This window comes from Terrapene carolina, unplaced genomic scaffold (assembly GCF_002925995.2).
Source record: "Terrapene carolina triunguis isolate 2854851 unplaced genomic scaffold, T_m_triunguis-2.0 Scaffold430, whole genome shotgun sequence".
NCBI classification, from domain to species: Eukaryota; Metazoa; Chordata; order Testudines; family Emydidae; genus Terrapene; species Terrapene triunguis.
In genome coordinates, this window is record NW_020664781.1 from 1,266,582 (window position 1) to 1,285,775 (window position 19,194).

The following is a 19,194-nucleotide window of genomic DNA, read 5'->3' on the forward strand; positions in this document are numbered from 1 at the left end:
ATTCTGAAAACTGACCATTTATTCCTACCCTTTGTTTCCCACCTTTTAACCAGTTACTGATCCATGAGAGGACCTTCTCTCTTATCCCGTGACAGCTTACTTTACTCCTTACTCCGCTACTACTTACAGCTTACTCCTCCTCCTCTCCCTTTGCCTCCTGCTACTAGGGGCCTGCGCTTTCGGGGCTGGACAGGTACAGCGGTTGATCAGGTCAATGGACAGGAATACTTTAGTGCACTGGGGAAAAAAAAAAATCTTTGCTTCAAACAACATGGCAGAGTTAGCTAGACTCTAGGACTGGCTAGATTAGATCACAGCTTCCCCCCTTCCTCGGCATCTGTCCCAGTTGACCAGAGACTTGGCTTTAGCTCCCTACTCCTATCCCTCCATGTGTCTAATTACTCACCGACGTTCACCAGCCAGTGCCTGCTGCCTCCTATTCATTTATGCTTGGTCTGATGCACAGCTGGGGCATCAGCTGTGACTACAAAGCTGGGATCGGGAACAGCCGACGCTCCAGTGCAGGTGAAGGTAGGTAGCGGGGGCCCAGCAGAGCTCCGTGCTGTGTGATTCAGGTTGCAAAACACAGCAGGGGAAGGTTTGTATCCCAATGAAACGCAGCATGGCGGGTGATCTTAGCATGCCCATCCCCAAAGCCAGAACGCTGGGCCCCAGGTCAGTGGATGGGAACCCGTCACCTGTAGGGAACGTGCAACCAAGGGCAGGGAGAGCACGCAGGTGTGTCGTAGCGAATCAAATCCACAGCCAAGCGTGGCACAATCCAGTCTGAGACTTCACCGGAGCGCAGGGCGAAGCCAAGCAGTGGCAGGTAGCTAGAGACTCCCCTCCCATGAGCTTCTTGACCCAGCTGGACAATAATCTGAGCACATCCCCATCCACCGTCACCTCCACCTGGGGCTAGTTGCCAGGTCGCTTGGAGAAGGCAGCGGGTCTGATGACGCAGGGGGCCCGACGGGTGGCGACCAAGCGGTAAGGAAAACGCCGAGCCATCCTGCTTGCCTGATTTATTCATTTTATTCCTAAATAAACTGCTCCAGTACAAGGTACAAAATCTCCTTTTCCCCCATGAAACAGAACACGGGGTTTTCAGGGAGTGCTTTCAAGGAACCCGCTTCAAAATCCAGATTCAAGGCCTCTAAATCTAGCGCAGAGAAAATAGTCAGACGTCAAGACCTCTGGGTCCCCTCTCACAGGAGAGCCCAGGGCCCCTAGGGGTCCCACCCTCTCTGGAGAGTCCCAAAGCAGCTGGGGACCCCCCCCTAGGGAGATGGGGCCGTAAACTGGTCCCAATCAGAAAAAGGCAGTTCTAACTGTTACAGGATAACAAAGAAAACAGACGACAGCCATTTAACGACAGGGGGAGCATGCGGCTTTCCGGGAGCGCCAGTCCCGCTTCAGTCATCTCGTTCACTAAAGGGCAGGTGTTTCCCAAGCTGTCCTCCCTTAGGGGAATCATGCCTGACACCCCCCCACAAGCTCCATTCCCTGACCCCTGCGGGGAGTGACTCTCCCTGGACACTGACGGCGCTGCCGCCCGTTGAAGGTCCCTGCCCTCTGAGAAGGCAGCGCCCAGCCCGTTCTGCCGGGCAGACCGGGAAGGTGGCTCACGCTCCCAGAAGGCCCCGCAAGGTTGATTTTGAACATTGCTCGGCCTATGGTGACCGTTCTGCAGTGCCGCGGATTCCCCCCACACCCTGCTTTCCTTAGCCAGGAGAGAGACAAACTTCCCCTCAAGCGACGGGGCATCCATCCTGCTCGGTGCTAGAGTGCTGGCATTCCCATTGCCAAGCACTGAGGCCTGGACCCTGAAAGGTATTTCGACGCCTAAGTCCCAGTGGGAGTTGCACCTTTCAGGGTCCGGGCCTAAAGTACTAGCCTTGGGGAAATCCAGATTTCTGGCATCAAGGGCAGGACAGTCCCTCTCCCATCCCTGGCCTGCTTGAGAAATGCCCGAACAGCAGCCCCGTTAGCCGGGGTGGGGAGCGATGGGGCGGGGGAGCGTGTTACACGACCTGCACTGGATACACAGACAAAATAAACCCGGTTGGGCGAGTGCGGAGGGGTGAGGGGCTAGGGGGGAAGTGAGGGCGACTCAGTTGACGCTGTCCTCGTCGCTGCCCTCGCCCCTGTCGTCTTTGGTCTCGGACAGGCTGCTCTCGTCGATGTTCTCCAGCGAGTCGGCGTGCTGGATGGAGAGCTCCGAGAGCGCCACGGTGGGGAGGGTGCTCTGCTCGGGGAACAGCCAGGGCTTGAAGTGAGGGTTGTGCTTCTGCTTCCAGTCGGGGTACTTCAGGCAGGCTTTGTACATCTTCTTCATGGCCTGGGGGAACGGGCAGAGAAGGCAGGAGACAGGTCAGAGCCACTCAAGCCATCAGTGAATGAGGCATCTGCACCTAGGGTGGCAGATTGGGTGCTACTCAAGTGTGGGCTGGATGCCCCATCCACCGTGATGGAGAGTCATCCGGGTACAATCTAGGCCTATGGGGAGGGGGGAAGTATGCTCAAGCTTTGCCGAGGGCTGCAGATTGTCTAGAGCGGCCTCTGGTCAGAGCCAAGGCTAAGAAACATCTAGGGACCGGTACAGGGTCAAGAAGGCTGCATCACGACTGCATCTTCCCACCTGGATGCTTTCTGCAGTCAGCGTGGCCCTCAACCCTGGCTTAGGAAGGGCAGCGTGGCTGACTGAATCAACCCTGTCGCCTCGAGCCCATCCGTGAGGCACCGCTCTGACCAGCGAGCCCGATAGAGTCCACGACAGACCACAGGAGGGTCACGCCTGCCTCTGAAGGCCTGTGAGCAACACCGAATGCACAGGTACAACTCAAGGGATTTGCAGCCTGTTGCTGGCACGTCAGCAGCTCCTCCCCAGCCCAAGTGGGCAGGGATTGAAGTCCATTGGGTGACCTATGTGAACTGGGCAGTGGGGTCTCATCCTAGTTCAGGGAGCAGCATAACCGGACTCTGAAGGCAGCCCTGTCCCGTGGGTCTCTCTGGCTGGAAGCCTGATCAAGTTCCCTTAACCCCCTGCAATCTGCCTTCTACCCCACCCATGTCACCAGAACTGTCCTTACCAACAACCTGTGGTTGAACTCGACCCTCTTTTAGAAACCCACCCCACCCCACCGCCACACGAGGACTTCACCACTGCCCCAGAGCAGCAGTTCCAGTGGTTCGTGACCCGCACTCTTGGAGATCTCCAATTTCCATCTGGGATTTTTTCTAATCTCAATTGCCAGCCTCTGGATCTCATCGTGCCTTGGTCGGCGGGATAAAGGCACCCTGACACCTTCTCCCTGGGCTGCTACTTATAGACTATGATGGAGTCGCCTCTTCACCTGCTCTTTGGAGAAATGATGGATGGCGGCTACCGCAAAGGTAGCCAAGCCAGCCAGCCAAGAGGCAGAAATCACTGGGGCTCTAATTAAACTGTGTCGTCAGTAGCAGGCATCTCCATTTGCCACCATCCATCACTCTCTGACAATGTTCCAGGCGGAGGCGACAGATTCCTGAACAGCTTCACCACCTGAGCTAATGCATTAAGTGCTGGGCTGAGAGCAAACCAAAGTGACCATGTGATAGCGAAGACTTCAGAGCGTCCTACAGCCGGCCACGTTTGCTATGTCTGTGGACGTGACAGCTACAATCCAGAGCCAGAAGCTCCCAGGAGAGCGCCCAGGAGAGCACCCGCTGCCTACAGCGAGAGATGCGCGTGAACATGGGCTAGAATCGATAGCCAGGCCAGAGTGGGACACTTACCTTTGGAGCCAGAAACTGAGACGATTTGTTCACCACCCACTTAGGCAAAGAACCTACATAACAGAGACAAGAAGAATGAGGCAGAGACCTGGTACCGCAGCCAGGGCCGGCTCTAGGATTTTTGCCGCCCGAAGCAAAAACAATTTTGGCTGCCGCACCCCCCCCCCCCCTTTTTATTCTCCCCCACCCCCGCCCCCGCCTCAACTCCGCCCCTACCCTGCCTCCTCCCTCCAGGCTCTCAAGCCTAGGAGGGAGGGGGAGAAGCGGTGCCCGCGCCGCGGCCGCTTGGGATCTCCCCCTCTTCCCAGGTTTGAGAGCCTGGGAGGGAGGGGGAGACTCCGAGTGGCAGCGGCGCGGGAGGTGAGCTAGGGCGGCCGGGGCACATTTTTAGGGGCGGCATTCTGGCCCTGACAGCAGCTAGTCCGCACAGTACACCCCCAAATGCCTTGGAGACGACCGCCAGTTTGGCCAACACACCAGGCATCGAACCACGAACCTCCAAAGCGAGAAGCATCAGCTGCTACCGCTTGAGCTAACGAACTGAAGCTCTGTAGCTGGGGCTGTAGAAGACTCATTTCCTCTACGGATCAGCACAGAGGGGGACCTGTAACACACTCACCAGTGGGTTAGACCTTCACATAGGGGCAGTGAGCTGCTTCCAGCCCTTAATGCTATTGGGATCTGAAGAAAGCCATTCTGGGAGGGGTCATTCATAGGAAAGTCTGCTTGAGAGATGGCACAGGTCAAGACCACCTTGAGAGCAAGCAGCAGTGGAGGAAGCATGTGGGGAGGTGGAGGCGGTCAGGAGATGGCAGAGTAAGTCTGAGACGGAGTGAGCATTCCAGAGCATGCCGGAGAGGGGCAGGGGGCCGGGATCTGCCCATCTCCCTGAGCACCGCTGTAAAGGGAGCCCCTCGCTCTAAGCAGAACCGCAGTCTGCACCTGGCAGGGCCCCGGGATTTCCCACCCACGGCGTTTCCCTGACGCTGCTCAAAATCAATTCTTTCCTTGAAAAGACGGCACCGCTCAAGTGCTCCACTGGAGGGTGCTACAGCAGGGCCCCAGTGATGCGGTTTATTCCGCAGCTTCCCACGGACAAGGACACAGGCCTCTCCTCCCAAAGAGGCGAGATTGCTAAGGAGGGAGCAGAGTCTCGGCTAGCGGCAGTTCTCCGTACAGCTGGGATTTCGGTCTGAGATCTGCGACCCGGCCGGGTTCTGCTCTCGGGTTCCCTGCACAAGTCTCCTAGGCCTTGCAAGGCTTCTTAGGCTCAGTGCAATAGGAGTGTATATTCTGCAGAGCATCTCAGCCGCACGGCACCCTGAAAGGGTTGGACGTAAGTTAAGAGCCCGGGGAAGATTTTCCGACAAGAGGGAGAATTGATTAGAGGTACAGGGAGACTTCTACAGAGGGTGGGAGCTGCACCAGAGACGGCTCCTCCACACAGGCTGGCGAGGCGGGGAGATTTAGTGACAGATGGGGATCCTGAAACGAATGGGGAGCTCATGGGACGAGGTGATGTGGTTACAGCTCTTTGGACCCGCGAGCAATGGAAAGCAGTGGGGAAAGGGCTCCGATAGCGTCCCTAGAGAAACAGCCTCGCAGCCCCTCAGAGCCGGGACGGCCCCAGGCCACGCAATTACCTTTGGGGTCAACCTGGGCCAGGTAGGTGATGGAGCAGCTCTTGACTCCTCTCCCCTGGATCAAGTAGCCCGTCTGGATGGACACCGCTCTCACCATGTCTTTCCTTGGAGGGTATTTCTGCGGGGGGGGGGGGGGGGGGGGGGAACAAAAACGGGGGGTGTGAGGTGGGGGGGGGGGGGGGGGGGGGGGGGGGGGGAAAGGGGAACAGAAACAGGCTGTTTGTGACTTGGTCTGGGGAGGACAAGGAAGGGACTGGATAATGCACCCTCAGCTGGTTAGTCAGAGGGTCCATTGGTCAGCAGCCCAGGCCTAGCCCCCCCATCCCCAGAGCTAGGGGGAGCTGCCTCCCACTGGGGTCAACTCAAGACAGGGGTGTTCATTCACCATGTGTTGCCCATACTCTGAGAGGCCTTAGCTCAACCAGAACCCAAACACTCCAGGCTTAGCAGGTGGTCCTGGGTGTGGTGGACGAGGACGGGAGCTCTGCCACTGAAATCAGGGGGGGGCAGGATTAGACCCTGTGTCTTTATAGCATGGGCTGGAGCAAAAGCCCAGAACTCCCAACTTCGGGGTACCCCGGAGACAAATTCCAGTTTTGTGGCTTGACTCCACGTAGAATTCAGAGCGTTGGCTAGTGAGGGAGAAGTAGCGCTGATGCACAGCTGAGCCAGTGGGCCTCCATTCTGACCCACAGCTCTCTGAAGCAGCTAGGATCAAGGGGGGCCGATTACATGCTGGTTTTATGATCTACGCTGACGGGCAGTAAGCCGAGAGCAGACCATTAAATCCAGACACGCAGAGATCAAAGCCTACTGCACGACTTAACCCAGTGCCCCACCAGAGATCCTTTCCCTACGGAACAACGGTGCACCACAAGGCACGGTGGGTAGTACAAGCACCACTGCTTACAGCTACATTATTGTTGTACTAATAGTGAGGTGAACGGATGCGGTGTGTGCATGCCTGTGCAATACTGCCTTCTACTGGACAGGGTAAGAGCGCCCAGCTGTGGGTCAGAGGCCATATATATATATATATATATATAGGAGCTAACGGAGAGTCTCCCTTAGGCCCCTGTCGCTTGATCTATCCTTTGGTGCAGGAGGACCCGAGCTCTGGCCCTGCTGCGAGGTTCCACGTGACCCTAGTGAGTAAGACGACTTGGCTGTGAGAGTCCTGGGTGACCACAGCGTTGTTAGGACAACTGATGTTTCTGTGATTCCTTTCACCCCCACATGCAGCCATCTCTAGCGTGCTAAGGCCACGACAGCAAGGAGGGGACAGGGCACCGGGGGCAAACCCCTGGTCTTATGGGATCTTTAATGTCTGTGCAGAGTCGCCCTGCCAGGGTTTCAGCCTGTGGTTCTGGGGCACATGTGGCCATGTGGAGTTGTAGCCTCTTGTGTCCTCCTGAGCCAGTGCTGCAGGCAAGTTACGGTCAGAGCTCAGAGCTGATCCCTTCCGATCCCCCACCTCAGGCCATCCCGCCCCCCGGCTGGTCAATCTGTGGCAGGCAGGGCACTCACGGGGTGTTTGACCGAGTAGTTCATGATGATGTAATCGGCCCCCATGGGCAGCCAGGAGCGCAGGGTGATGACATCTCTGTTCTTCAGGGGCTTGGGGCACTTCCCTGGGAAGGGAGATGGGGAAGAAGAAAGGGGATTTGGCTCCTGAGTTGGAATAAAAGACTTCCCCCTCCCAACTCCCCGGGAGCTAGGGAAGAGAGCGGGGTGTCCTCTGTATCACTAAACAGTCCCAGATCCCCCTCCCCGTCAGCCCCATGCTAGTATCCACCCCCAGAACCCCCTCCACCCCCTCCCCCCCCCCCCATCATCCCCACGCTAGTATCCATTCCCTGCCCCCTCTCCCATCGCCCCCACCCTAATACGTTCCCTGGACCTTCCTCTTTATCGAAGCATTTATGCTGTGCTTCTCCTCGGGATGCTCAGGTCCCACCTCCCCACCCCACTAACCGTCCCCACCGCCTGAGATCCCTTGCCCCCACCCCCAGCCTTTCAGCAGAGGACAATGCTGCCCTGTCAATGTCCCTGGCCCCGCTCCCTCCTTGCTGGTGGCTCTGTTCACGCTAAATGCAGCGGATCAGGCGCACTAGAGAGGCGACTGACCTGATGCTGTCCTAACCCCGTGCCCAGCCTGGTGCTCAAATGCTAGCGCCCACTTCAAGCCCCTCCAGAACGCCCCAGTAACCAGCCCCTGCAGCAGCCGCTGAGTACAACTGCTGCACAGATTTGGGGAGGAGGGGCTCTATTCCCCTGGGACTCAGTCCTGGCTCCCCCCGGCTCCTCACAGGCGTAGTAGCCCACGTCCGAGTTGACGGTCAGTTTCCCAATGTCGAAGGTCTCGATGACGTTCGTGTCCCACTTTTTCCGGTACTCAATGTCGTGCAGCACGTCGTAGAGCGTCTCCGCGGCGATGTCCTTGCACTCCATCCTGCACTGCAGAGACAGACCGGGTGAGAACCTGACGCACGCACAAAGGGCCACTGCCCCGCTCGGGGTTGGCGCCTGGACTCCCACTGGACCGGCTTGGCCTGGCCCATAGACTGCAAGCTGTTTGGGGCACAGACCTGCGAAGGCAGGGAAATATTTGCAGAGCAGAGAGGAAGGACAACCCAAGGGTTAGGCACTAAACGAGGACTCGAACCCAGGTCTCCCATGTCCCCCCCTTGCTCTGCCTCTGTGACAGGGGGCAAGTCACTTAGATGCTGTGTGCCTCAGTTTCCCCATCTGTACAGTGCTCTGCCCCATGCACTGAAGATTGTGAAGTGCTCCAAAACGGTGGCAACGGGTGTCGTATATGCACAGCAGATAAACGGCACGAGGAGAGCTGATCTAACCCCGTTACTCCTTCCAGAAGCTTTCGGAGAGGCGCATACATCTCACCCAAACGGGCTCTACACAGGTGTGAGCCATCTCATGGGACAGGGAGGCACCTCCAAGGCGTAGCGCCCGCTTGCAGAGCACAACCATCGCGAAGGCAGATCACTGGCTTAACCAATGTTTTGAATCGAGAACACACTGCAACGCCAAGCGGGCTACCTCAAGGTAAGTGGTTATTTAGACCAGCCAGCTCTGGGGAGGAAGGTGGCAGCTGTTTAGCAACGCAGCCCAGAAGCTACGGACCCGTTTAGGACAGGAAGTGAAGAACGCTGTCCCCCACTGAAGGCGGGGCAAGGGGTAGTTATAGCGAGGTGGGATGCAGTCCCATATCACTAGATAGGATATTCAGCCAGGACACTGGAGCCAGCATCCCTGCTCTTGGAAAAATAACATGAAGTGGGATATTTGAGTCCTTAAGTATCAGGGGGTAGCCGTGTTAGTCTGTATCTACAAAAACAACAAGGAGTCTGGTGGCACCTTAAAGACTAACAGATTTATTTGGGCATAAGCTTTCGTGGGTAAAAACATCCAAAGAAGTGAGGTTTTTTACCCACAAAAGCTTATGCCCAAATAAATCTGTTAGTCTTTAAGGTGCCACCAGACTCCTTATTGTTTTTGAGTCCTTAAGGTCAGCAGCACAGCACCCCCTGCGACCATGCTGGGCCACTATTTTGTACAGATTCCAGCGAGAGGGAAGAGCACCACCTACTGAGCCCCCACACTGCTCCCTGCAGCACCTGGATTTTCCTGTCCATATATTGACCCTGCCTGACTACTTAGTGCGTGAGAGCTGATGAAAACACAGCCTATGGCTGCAGCATCTTAGAAGCCAAGACCCGGGACAAGTCACATGGTCCATCAATGGCTCTTTGGCTCAGTGCAATAAAACATCCTCACCATAGGGTGCCTGGAGTTAAATTTCCTTCACCCTCTCTGTCCATCCCATCAGGAGGGGAGGGAGGCGAAAATGCCTTCTAAATCCTCTCCCACTGAAGTGCAAAGCTCAATTCCCCGAACTCAGCAGCCTCTGAGCTTGATGATCAAAGCCGGGATGTGATCCAAACCCAGAGGGAGCACAATGGGATCAGAGGCAGGTTTAATTGATCAAAATACAAAGCGTCAGCTCCTCTCCGCCTCCCCTTCGCTGTCTGCAGTAACAATCATACAGACAGTAACCAGCAGATCCTCGGAACAGGCGGATCGAATGATCCCCATTTTACGGGCAGAGAAGCGGAGAGCCTGGGAGGTTCAGTAACGTCGGGCACCAAAGGGCAAGGCAGTGGCAGGACAGGGATCAGGACGGGACGTCCCAGCGCGATTATGGGTACGTCTACACTGCAGCTGGAGTGAGCAGACCAGCCCGGCTTGACAGACTTGTGCTAGCGTGCTAAGAATAGCCGTGACGTTCCCATGCCGGCAGAGGCCCGGGCTGGCCACCTCAGCTCGGACCTGGCGGGCAGGGTGGGTCCAACCCTTCGCCACCACTCACACTATTATTTTCCGTGCACTAGCACGAGCCCTGCTAGCTCGTCTGCCTGGAGTGCTGGGTACGGTTCTGGGGTCTGAGTTTCAAAAAGGAGGTGGAAAAAATCGGAAAGGCTTCGGAGAAGAGCTACAAGAACGATTGGAGGTCAGGAAAAGCCATCTGCCTGGTAGCGAGAGAGTCAAGCAGCTCGATTTAGCTCATTCCACAGAAGGATCAGAGGTCACTTGATCACGGAGTCTAAGTACCTACTAGGGGAGGAGATTTGATAGCCGTGGGCTCTTTGATCTAGCGGAAAAGAGCCAGTGAGAGCCAATGGCTGGTAGCTGAAGCTAGATAAAAAAGTTTCTCATCTGAATTTAACAGGGAGGGGAATTAACGATTGGCACAACTTAGGAAGGGACATGGTGGATCCTCCATCGCCTGGAGTCTTTATATCAAGACAGGAGCTCTGCTCTAGCTGCACCAGAAGCTGTGGGCTTGATGCAGGAATTACAGTGGCAAAGTTCTCTGGCCTGGGCTACGCAGGAGGTCAGACTGGACGACCATAATGGTCTCTTCTGGCCTTCAAAAAAAAACCTATCAGCTCGGGAATCCCTGGCCCCCAGGCCTGTGTTCTGACCACTCGACCGCCAAGCCTCTCTCCTCCAACTGGCATCCAGAAACGCCCGGCCCTCCTTCCAGCTCCCCACACCACGGGACATGGGGTAGTTCACATCACACAGGAGGTCACAGGGACAGGCAGGGTGCTTGAATTATAGGGTCTGTTTCAGTCAACTCAAACTCAAAACAGCTGGGGGGGGGGGAATGGACAGGGTGCCCCCATTGCATTAGCAGTGTCCAATATCGGACACCCCGACAGATTCCTCAGTGCAGAATCCCAGCCAGGCCTTCTCCTCCGAGCCCCGCACCCACTCGCTCCCAGCTCAGAGCGCCCGGCCTTCCCTTGCACAGACGCCCCTCTCTGTTCTGAGGCCCTGACCCCGCTGCCTTTGACAGCGGCAGCGAAACGCTCCGAACTCGGTGCCCGAGAACAGGCGGTCAGAGGATCAGTCCGTTTCCGCAGCCCGGAGCTCCAGGCGTGTGGGTGTGCGCTGGAGGGCTCTGCTGCTCGGGTCTGCACTGAGCGAAACCACCTGCTCCAGGAATACCGACGGCACGGACTTGCTTTGCCACGGTGCTCGTCCCCGAGAGAGGCCGGGCAGCCAGGCTGTCTTTGCCAGAACTGCCCAGGCACATCCACGGACAGCATCCCCCTGACAGCCATGAGACCCTTCAGGCTCATCTAACCCAGCCTCCAGCGTTACCCCATCACCGAACCCTGCTCAGAGCACGGTGGTTGTTACACCCATACCCTGGCTATGGTAGTGCTCCAGTACCGCTGCGCCCTGGCTGGCCAATCAGCCACAGGGACCAAACCTGTGACCTCAGGTTCTGAGCACACGTGACTCTACTCGAGCTAAGGGAGCTCAGTTAGCCAACGCTGTAGCGGGCTCTATGGCCCAGCCACCACTACAGGGAGACAGCACTGCGCGGAGCGGGTTACTCCCAACGTCGACGCCGCAGCGGCGGAAGATCAGAAAAACGCCTGTGTAGACACAGCCGAGTTGCGGCGTCGCCCGGCCTGAGGAGACCACCAGCAGCTGCAGGCAGCCAAGGGAGAGTCTCTCCTAAGACGAAAGCCCACAGAGAATTAAGAGAACCACGCGGGTCTGAATTAGGAGCACCCAACAACGGCACCTGCTGCATTAGAGGACGGATGGGCTCCTGCGTAGGACCAGGACATCGCTAAGGAGAATGGGTGAACCAAGCCCTGGCTTTACTCCCAACGACGGTGCAGCGTGGGGAGGCAGAGAGACGTAGTAGTTAAACGCTTTACGTCCGTGGTAAGGCACTGCTTGGGACCCGCGCAGCAGACGATTGCAGAGGAGGGACCCCTCGTCAGAGGTTCCTCATGGGAGGGCTGGGGTAATTACCAGCACTAAGAGGCAGTCTTGCCTAGTGGCTACAGCACTAGAGTGGGACGCAGGAGACCTGGGTTCATTCACGGCTTTGCACTGGCTACCGGGTAACGGTGCCTCAGGTTCCCCATTTGTAAAAAAGGAGGATGATTCTGACTTTCTTTGGAAAGCCCTTTGAGCTGATGAAAAAAAGCTCTATGTAAGAGCCAGAGATTACAATTATTATGAATAAAATGCAGGTAAGTACTGGGGCGCCTGGTAGGATTGAAGTCTGATCATCACAACGTGCTGCTCTTGTTTGTATTAATCCTGTTCACTGGTTACACTAAACTCTCCTGAACACACACCACGAAGGGAGGGACAGACAAACGGACTTCCCCTGGGATAGACGTCCTGTGCCATACACAGGCTTATGTCTGGAGCTAGCCACTCAGATACCATGGCAATGGAGGGCCAGAGAAACAAACAGATTAGATTAGACGGCTGGAAATAAAAAGGACACTCCTAATGAAGCGTGTCCTCCTAGTACAGCCAACGAACGCCAAAACCTTTCATCTGCCAGCCCCAGCCACTACGAAGAGCAGATCCCTGCTGGCGCTCAGGGCGAGGGCGAAGAAGCGAGCTGTAAAATTGCCCCAGGATTACTACCCCTGCTATTACTTACAGTCGGGGTTTGACTCTCTGATAAACCTGGGGCAATCCTTCGTGGTCACTCGCTTTGATCCTGCAGGTGGTGGCTTGAAACTCCTACAGATCAGGAGAAACCCACTGAAATGGGGGTGCGACAGCGCCGCAGAAACCGAGCGCCGTGTCGCTTGATGCACAGTGGTCAGCGTGCGTGGAGCGTGCGGCGGCACGGAACTCACGAGATTGGTGAGCTAAGGCAAGGGGGATATGCTCGGGTCAATACAGAGAGTCACATCCACACGTTCTCCCCGTGGAGGCCAGCGGAGCCCCCAGGTTTATCACAGCTGTTCTTTCCGACTTGATTGCTGCAAAAGAATAGCTGGTGTCTTGAGACGATCCCATGCCGCATGGGACTGACACCTGCGCAGCCAAGCAGAGATAAACACCGCCACCATCGAGAGATGCTCGGGAGGATAAAAGACTCCAGACACACAATTAGACTGAAGGGGCAGAGCTGCGGAGGAACACGGGAGGGAGGCGATTTTACAACTCAGCAGAAGGCGAGAAACCAACATGCTTTGTGCCAGGATGTGGAACGAAAGCTTCCACATGACAGGATTAGAACAGCAGGGCTGCATGCGAGCAGAGGCGATTCAGTGCCAGGAGTCACATGTCTTTCCTCTGCCTAGACAACAGCCAACATACCGAACTGGGGGCAGGTTATCTGCAAAGCAAAGAAACACCTAGGACGGAGCAACAGGAGGTGGACGAAATATCAGCTCACAGCGTGGCGCTGCTGCTATGGAAAAGCTGGTGGTATTCACACAGGTACAGCACTGGAACAAATCTGCAGTCTGCTAGAACTGCATGTGCATCAGGATGCCGCGCACCGCACTCAGAGCTTCACAACCACAGAGGGAATGAAAGTCAGGTCCTCCTGCTTCAGAAGTCACAGAGCCCTCACACTTGGAGCTAATGGGGAATCTCCTTCTGCTGTTAGCTGTATAGGGCATATGACACACAGATGGGTAGTTCTGAATCTTCCCAGAAGAGGGCAGTGGTGCAGACACTATCCAGTTCCTTGCAAAATATATAGCTCATACACTGAAATTGGAAGGGGATAGTGTGACCCATGGTGGCATTTCTAGTGAGGGCTGCCCCAGACAAGGTCAGGGCAGGCTGCAAAAAGGAGAGCAGATACTCCCGAAACTGGTGAGTAACACTGAAGTTAACTCCCTAACCGGTCACAAACTGTGCTCCTGATCCCCACACTAGTTATCAAGAAGCTGAAAGAAGAAATCACACAGCCTCCTTATTGTATTCCAGTTCTCTGACTCCCAGGCAGCACATGGGTCCAGTACAGTGAGAAGTTGTTTAAAAAACTCGGCTCACATATACAAAGTGTTCTTCTGACCCCAAAGGGTCAGCCACATTACCAGGTCAGTGTAGGGTTAGATTTTACCCCAAATACCACACTGCCAGCCAATCCTTTAGTGTCTAAAACTGAAGGTTTATTATAATGAAAGAACAAGAAGAGAGTTGTTAAATGTTAAAACAGTCACATACATAGAGCCCTGCAAATCCATGGGTACTCGCTTTATATCCATAGACCACTTCTGCGGATAGCAGCTAGGGTTGCCAAATTTCTAATTCCAGAAAACCAAACACCCCTGCCCCACCCTTGCCCTGAGGCCCCACCCCCTGCTCATTCCATCCCCCCTCCCACCGTTAGGGCCACACTATCACAGCTGCAATGGGTCCATTAAAGGCCCACTCCTGAGGCCCAAGTACAAATCCATAGAGCACAGCCACAGAAATGCACCTGTCCAGATACCTATACCAATAAATCTGTAGAACTGACGCTCACTCCTACATGCAGATACACACGTGTATTCATGTGTACACGTCTGACATGCACTAGCACATATACTGCCACATTTAATATTACAATTGTTTAGTGCCTAGAGACCCCAACTAAGATCAGGGCTCCAGGGTGCTAGGTGCTGGACATACACAAAAAGAGAGAGTCGGCAACAAAGAGTTTATAATGTCGCTAGGCAAAGGTGGGGAGAAATGTGTGATCCATCGGCTCTTCTGCAATTACTAGTCACGAACACTTTTTAAGAAATAATACATTGCTTTTAGTGCCTGCCTCTTTTAACAACTTGTTATGAAATGAATACACACACACACACACACACACACACACACACACACACACACACACACCCCTCATGTCATCAATCGTTTTGTGCGCAGCCCAGCAAAAGGAATAAAAGTCAAAGAGTTAGGCTGCAAATTGTATTCACACAGGTATACACACACATGCGGCAATACACGCACCTCCCTACACACAGTCTCTTACACACATACAGTGCATGCACACACTTACCTACACAGAGACACTTTTTCAGACCCCGTGTAGAGCCCTGCATATCTGCGGCGATCCGCATCCATGGATGTGGAGCTCTGTAGATTATTTTTGTGGATAGTGCATTGGATTTGGATACACATTTGTGTATCCGCGCAGGGCTCTACACATACATACAGAGACTTCAAAGTCTCTCTCTCGGGTTCTTAGTAGTATTGGTGCGTTTGCTGGCTTAAAAGTCCCTCTGGATCACACCCACAGCTTGGATGGGTCATTCAGTCCTTTGTTCAGAGCTTCGGCTGTAGCGAAGTCACACCAGAAGCAGGAACGAAGAGAAAATGGAGAAGATGCAGATGCCCTTTATATTCCTTTTGCCATGTGGCTTGTACTTCCTGTCCCCCAAACACAAGCCCCGCAGAACCTGGCACGGAAAAGCCTTAGAGTTCCGTCCATAGCCAGGCCTCTACACGTCCTGCTGACTCATAAGGTGCAGTCCCTGGTCTCTCAATGGGTTTATTGTACAGCTGATGAGCCCTGATGGGCCATCGAACAGGCCAGGCAGTGCTGAGGCAGCTGCCAATCGATATGGGGTGTCACCCAGAAACACAGCACAAATTGAGAAATACAGAGATACTGTACCCTACGTATCTATAACCCACAATACAGAAGGGGAGACAAAACATAACAAGATGATCATAGTTAGGGAATTATAACTTCTCCACTGATTGCGGACCCGCTAGATCCATTGCACTTTTACAACATCGGTACCAACAAGATCGTAAAGTATCTCCCATATTCCATACAGCGTGTCGCTGCCCCGGCCGTGCCAAGTCCTACTCCCCACAGCGGAGCAGGATATTAGAAAGGCAAGATAAGCAGCAGCAAGCTGTTGATGAGGAAGGGAAAGATTCGGCTACATGCACAGAGAAGAGTTCTTCACGGCAAGAGCAGCTGGGAAATGGGACACCGAGTCCCAGGGGAGACCAGTAATAGCAAAGTCTTGGGAGCAGGTTAGAGGGGAAGATAAGGCCACATCCTATGGAGTTATTGGCCTTGATTTTGGCTGCAGATCCCCAGCCAGAGTGTCGTGTCGTGCGAAAGCAGCCACCTCTCCCAGCTCAGCACTGTGCCCCAGGCCCCATCTTTACCCCATGTCACTTTGGAGCACATGGCTGGTTTATTCTATGCCCCCGGCGCTCATGACCCCTCGCACCCCCTGGTGTCAGGTGGCACTTTAAGAAAAAGAACTTCACACTGATTTCATAAGCAGTCAGGCTGCGGTGTCATGCAGAGCCGCACCAAACCAGGCCCCTTCCTTTGGAGAGCTGCTTTGATGCGAGCTCCTGCTGTCCTCCTCCCGGGCTCCCGCTAATTAAGGAGCCCAGCTCCCCAGAATACATTTCCAGTGATTTCCATTCCGCTATTTGATCTTTCCTGAAGACGACCAGCTTTGATCTGAGCTAGTCAGCGGTCTCCATCTCCACTGCAGCTTCCACTAAACAGACCCAAACACGGAGAGCTTCATTCCCGTTATTAACACCACAAACGAGGACTATTAAGTATGCCAGAGAGAGCCGCATTTATTTTTACTAGGGTGGCTAGCGTTTGGATGAGACGGAAAACGGAGATTAGGGCCACCGGTGACAATGCTCCCCTGGCACCTTTTGCCAGATGTTAACCCCAGGGCCCTGGCCGAGCTCCAGATCCGACAATTACATCCCCTGCCTAAATTCCCCTGTCATTTCAATTAGGCACGCTACGTTCACCTCCTCACCCGAGTTAGACTGCAAGCGCCTTGAGGCATAGACCTGGCTTTTCCTCAGTATTTCGGAATGCACCGAGGGCTACAGCACTCGAGAGATCAGTTTCCGACTCTAAAAATGTAGTGTGGTGTTGCTGAACAGCTGCTGCGTTCCACCCCAGAAGCAGCTGCATTTCCGTGATCCTTATGGCAAGGGTTTGTAAAGCACTTTGAGATCTCTTTGTCTACATAGGTTTCAGTCTGAATATTTGCCATTACCTCCTCCCATACTGCCGCGATACAGTGAGTTACCCCACAGAGGGTGACCCCCAGGTGAAGAACACCAGTGCTATTCTAGGTCCCTGGATTTCTCCACTAACACCTCCCTAACCCACCTCCTTTGGAGTGCCAGCCGATACTGTTCAAACTTTCACTGTTGAGCACTGCAAGGTACTGAGAACTGAGCATACCACTAACTCTGTGCCCATCGCAGCCTTTGCTGGTCCAGGGAGCGAGAGCCTGGGGCAGTCTCACTCAGATCTCCCGGGCCACCACGCACCGATCACCTCATCAGACCTTCCTCCACTGATTACTCCTAGGTCGACCTTCTGAAGAGCCCCCCGGCAGGATGGCTCTGTGGGGTCACTTTCATTTGCTTGCCACCGTTTATAGACTAACACACAGCCAGATGCAGGGCAGATAGAAAGCAAGTGACAGCCACACAAAGGCATCAAAGCCCCGAGTGTCGTCCTGGATCACATGTCGGGCAAAGAAAGGGTTAACAGGAAAATGGATCCAACATTATCCCCTGCCTGCCGCAGGCACTTTCCCAGCAGGGGACATCAGCCAGGTCTCTGCCTGGGATACCGGATTCCTGTACCAAAGGCAAACTAGAGAGGGCAGTTGGCATAGGCTGTAGCTGTAGTTGTCGGGCACGACACGCTGGGTTAGCGGAGAAGCGCAGATCTCTGTGGTGTGCGTCACTCCACTGAAAGAAAACAGTGCTGCAGAAAGAAAGGTTTATCCAGCAACAGGCAAGGCTAGGGATTAGACTAAAGTAAGAGAAAGGAGCATGTTTTAACCGACTGGGAGCTCTTTTTGGGTGTGCTGGAGTTTCTAATCCATTAACAGAATGCAATGAACTGGCGAGGGCGTATAGACATGTCTGCCCACTGAAAGGAGTTTGAACTGTGCGTCATTGACCCTATACAGATGACGGATAATGGAGATTCTCCGTTCGCTCAAGTGGCAGGGGGCTGGGCTTTCAGGGCAGGAAGGTCTGATTTCAGTCCCTGCTCTTGCTGGGAAGTTCCCAGTGGCTGCACAACTGTCAGTCTGTTGGTGGTCGTGGATTGTAATCTGCAAACCTAGACAGGAGATTTAACCTGCTGCTAATGCAGAGTTCAGATCCCAGACCTGGTCCCTGGAAGTCCCAGCTCCTGCCGTGCTGGGGTGCAACAGAGGGGCTCACTCCCCAGGAGAGCAGAGAAATGCCCACTGCCGTCACACCAATCTCTTCCCCAAGGGCGGCAAGACAGCCTGAAGGGCCTGGAAAGCCCAGGCGTCTTTGGAGCAGGGGATACGGTGCTCAGACACCCCAGCATGGGACAGATCAACTGGATTGGAAAGAACCAGCCTGTCACCTCTGAGACGGGAGGCCTCTTTTCACAGCGCAGGGCCAGGCCAGGGCAGTGGCAGAGCCAGCTTCCGCCACCCTGTGCACAAGCCTGTTCCAGCCCGAGCGTCTCCGAGACCTTGGCCGCTGCTGCTGTCGCTAGCAAGGAGCTCACATAGTGGCCAAAGGTTTTGTGATTAGACACCCCCTGACCACTAGGAACTGGACTGAGAGAATCCACCGACCTGGGTCACACAGGGGCTGCAAAACAGCTGTTTGCAAGCTGCCACTGTCTGGCCGCTCTAGCCGGAGCTGGATTGAAACTGGCGAGCGATAGGTAAAAGGCTCCATATCCCATTACCAGCCTGTGCGCTGAAGAGGTTCTCGAGTGCCCTTGTCAGGTTTCCAGACATTTTGTATGGAGAGCCTTTGTTTCCAGGTGAGGCCAGGCCCGGTGCCAGCTCTCCGCATGGGACCTGGCTTTGTTCGGGTAGAGCTGTTCAAACAGCCTCATTTCTCCTTCCAAGAACTGGCTTTGCAAAGATTCAGGGCAAGCCATGCAGATCACAGTAACGTAGATTCCTTCCTCTCAGGACAGAGGGACTACAAAAGCAGCGTACCAACACATACCGAGTATGTTATATTACTTTACACATTCCACGCAAATGCAGCCACCTCTGTGGTGGCACGTGGCAGCTGTTTAGCAGGACATAACCACTCAACAGGTTAGGGCAGGAAGTAGAGTGCGATATGTGGCTGGTGTTGCAAGGGGGTGAGGGAAGGAGAGAATATCATTTGTTCACAAGTTTTGCAAACAAAGGACCCACTAAAATTGTGAGGATGTACCTAAAACACGGACATCATTGCAACGGACCAGGGCACAGTCCAGCTAGTCCCCTATCCTGGCTTGGACAGTGGCCAAGGTAGATGGTTCAGAGGGGGATATAAAACTTTGATAATGTACTTAATTGGGCAGTGAGTCCTAGGCAGAATTCCTTCCTGAGCCTAGCCGGAGTGCAGATCTGAGCAAGCCTTGAGCAGTAGCCCTGGCCGTTGTCTCCTGGCTAGCACACTC

At 54.6% G+C, this 19,194-nt stretch overlaps 1 protein-coding gene across 2 annotated transcripts in view; it reads right to left on the bottom strand.

Annotated features, from left to right (window-relative positions):
- Positions 1 to 2,029: 2,029 nt before the first annotated feature.
- STARD10 (StAR related lipid transfer domain containing 10) overlaps positions 2,030 to 19,194 on the bottom strand; it is a 42,225-nt gene continuing 25,060 nt past the window's right edge. Inside the window, exons 2-6 of one of the 2 annotated variants that reach the window (XM_024199645.3) lie at positions 7,730 to 7,877; positions 6,948 to 7,051; positions 5,421 to 5,538; positions 3,778 to 3,830; positions 2,030 to 2,341 (exon numbers count right to left, since the gene is read on the bottom strand). In XM_024199645.3, the coding sequence (XP_024055413.1) occupies positions 2,114 to 2,341; positions 3,778 to 3,830; positions 5,421 to 5,538; positions 6,948 to 7,051; positions 7,730 to 7,877 (651 nt within the window). In that variant the 3' untranslated portion in view covers positions 2,030 to 2,113. The remainder of the gene's footprint in view (positions 2,342 to 3,777; positions 3,831 to 5,420; positions 5,539 to 6,947; positions 7,052 to 7,729; positions 7,878 to 19,194) is intronic. The other variant, XM_029913051.1, reaches the window with a different exon arrangement.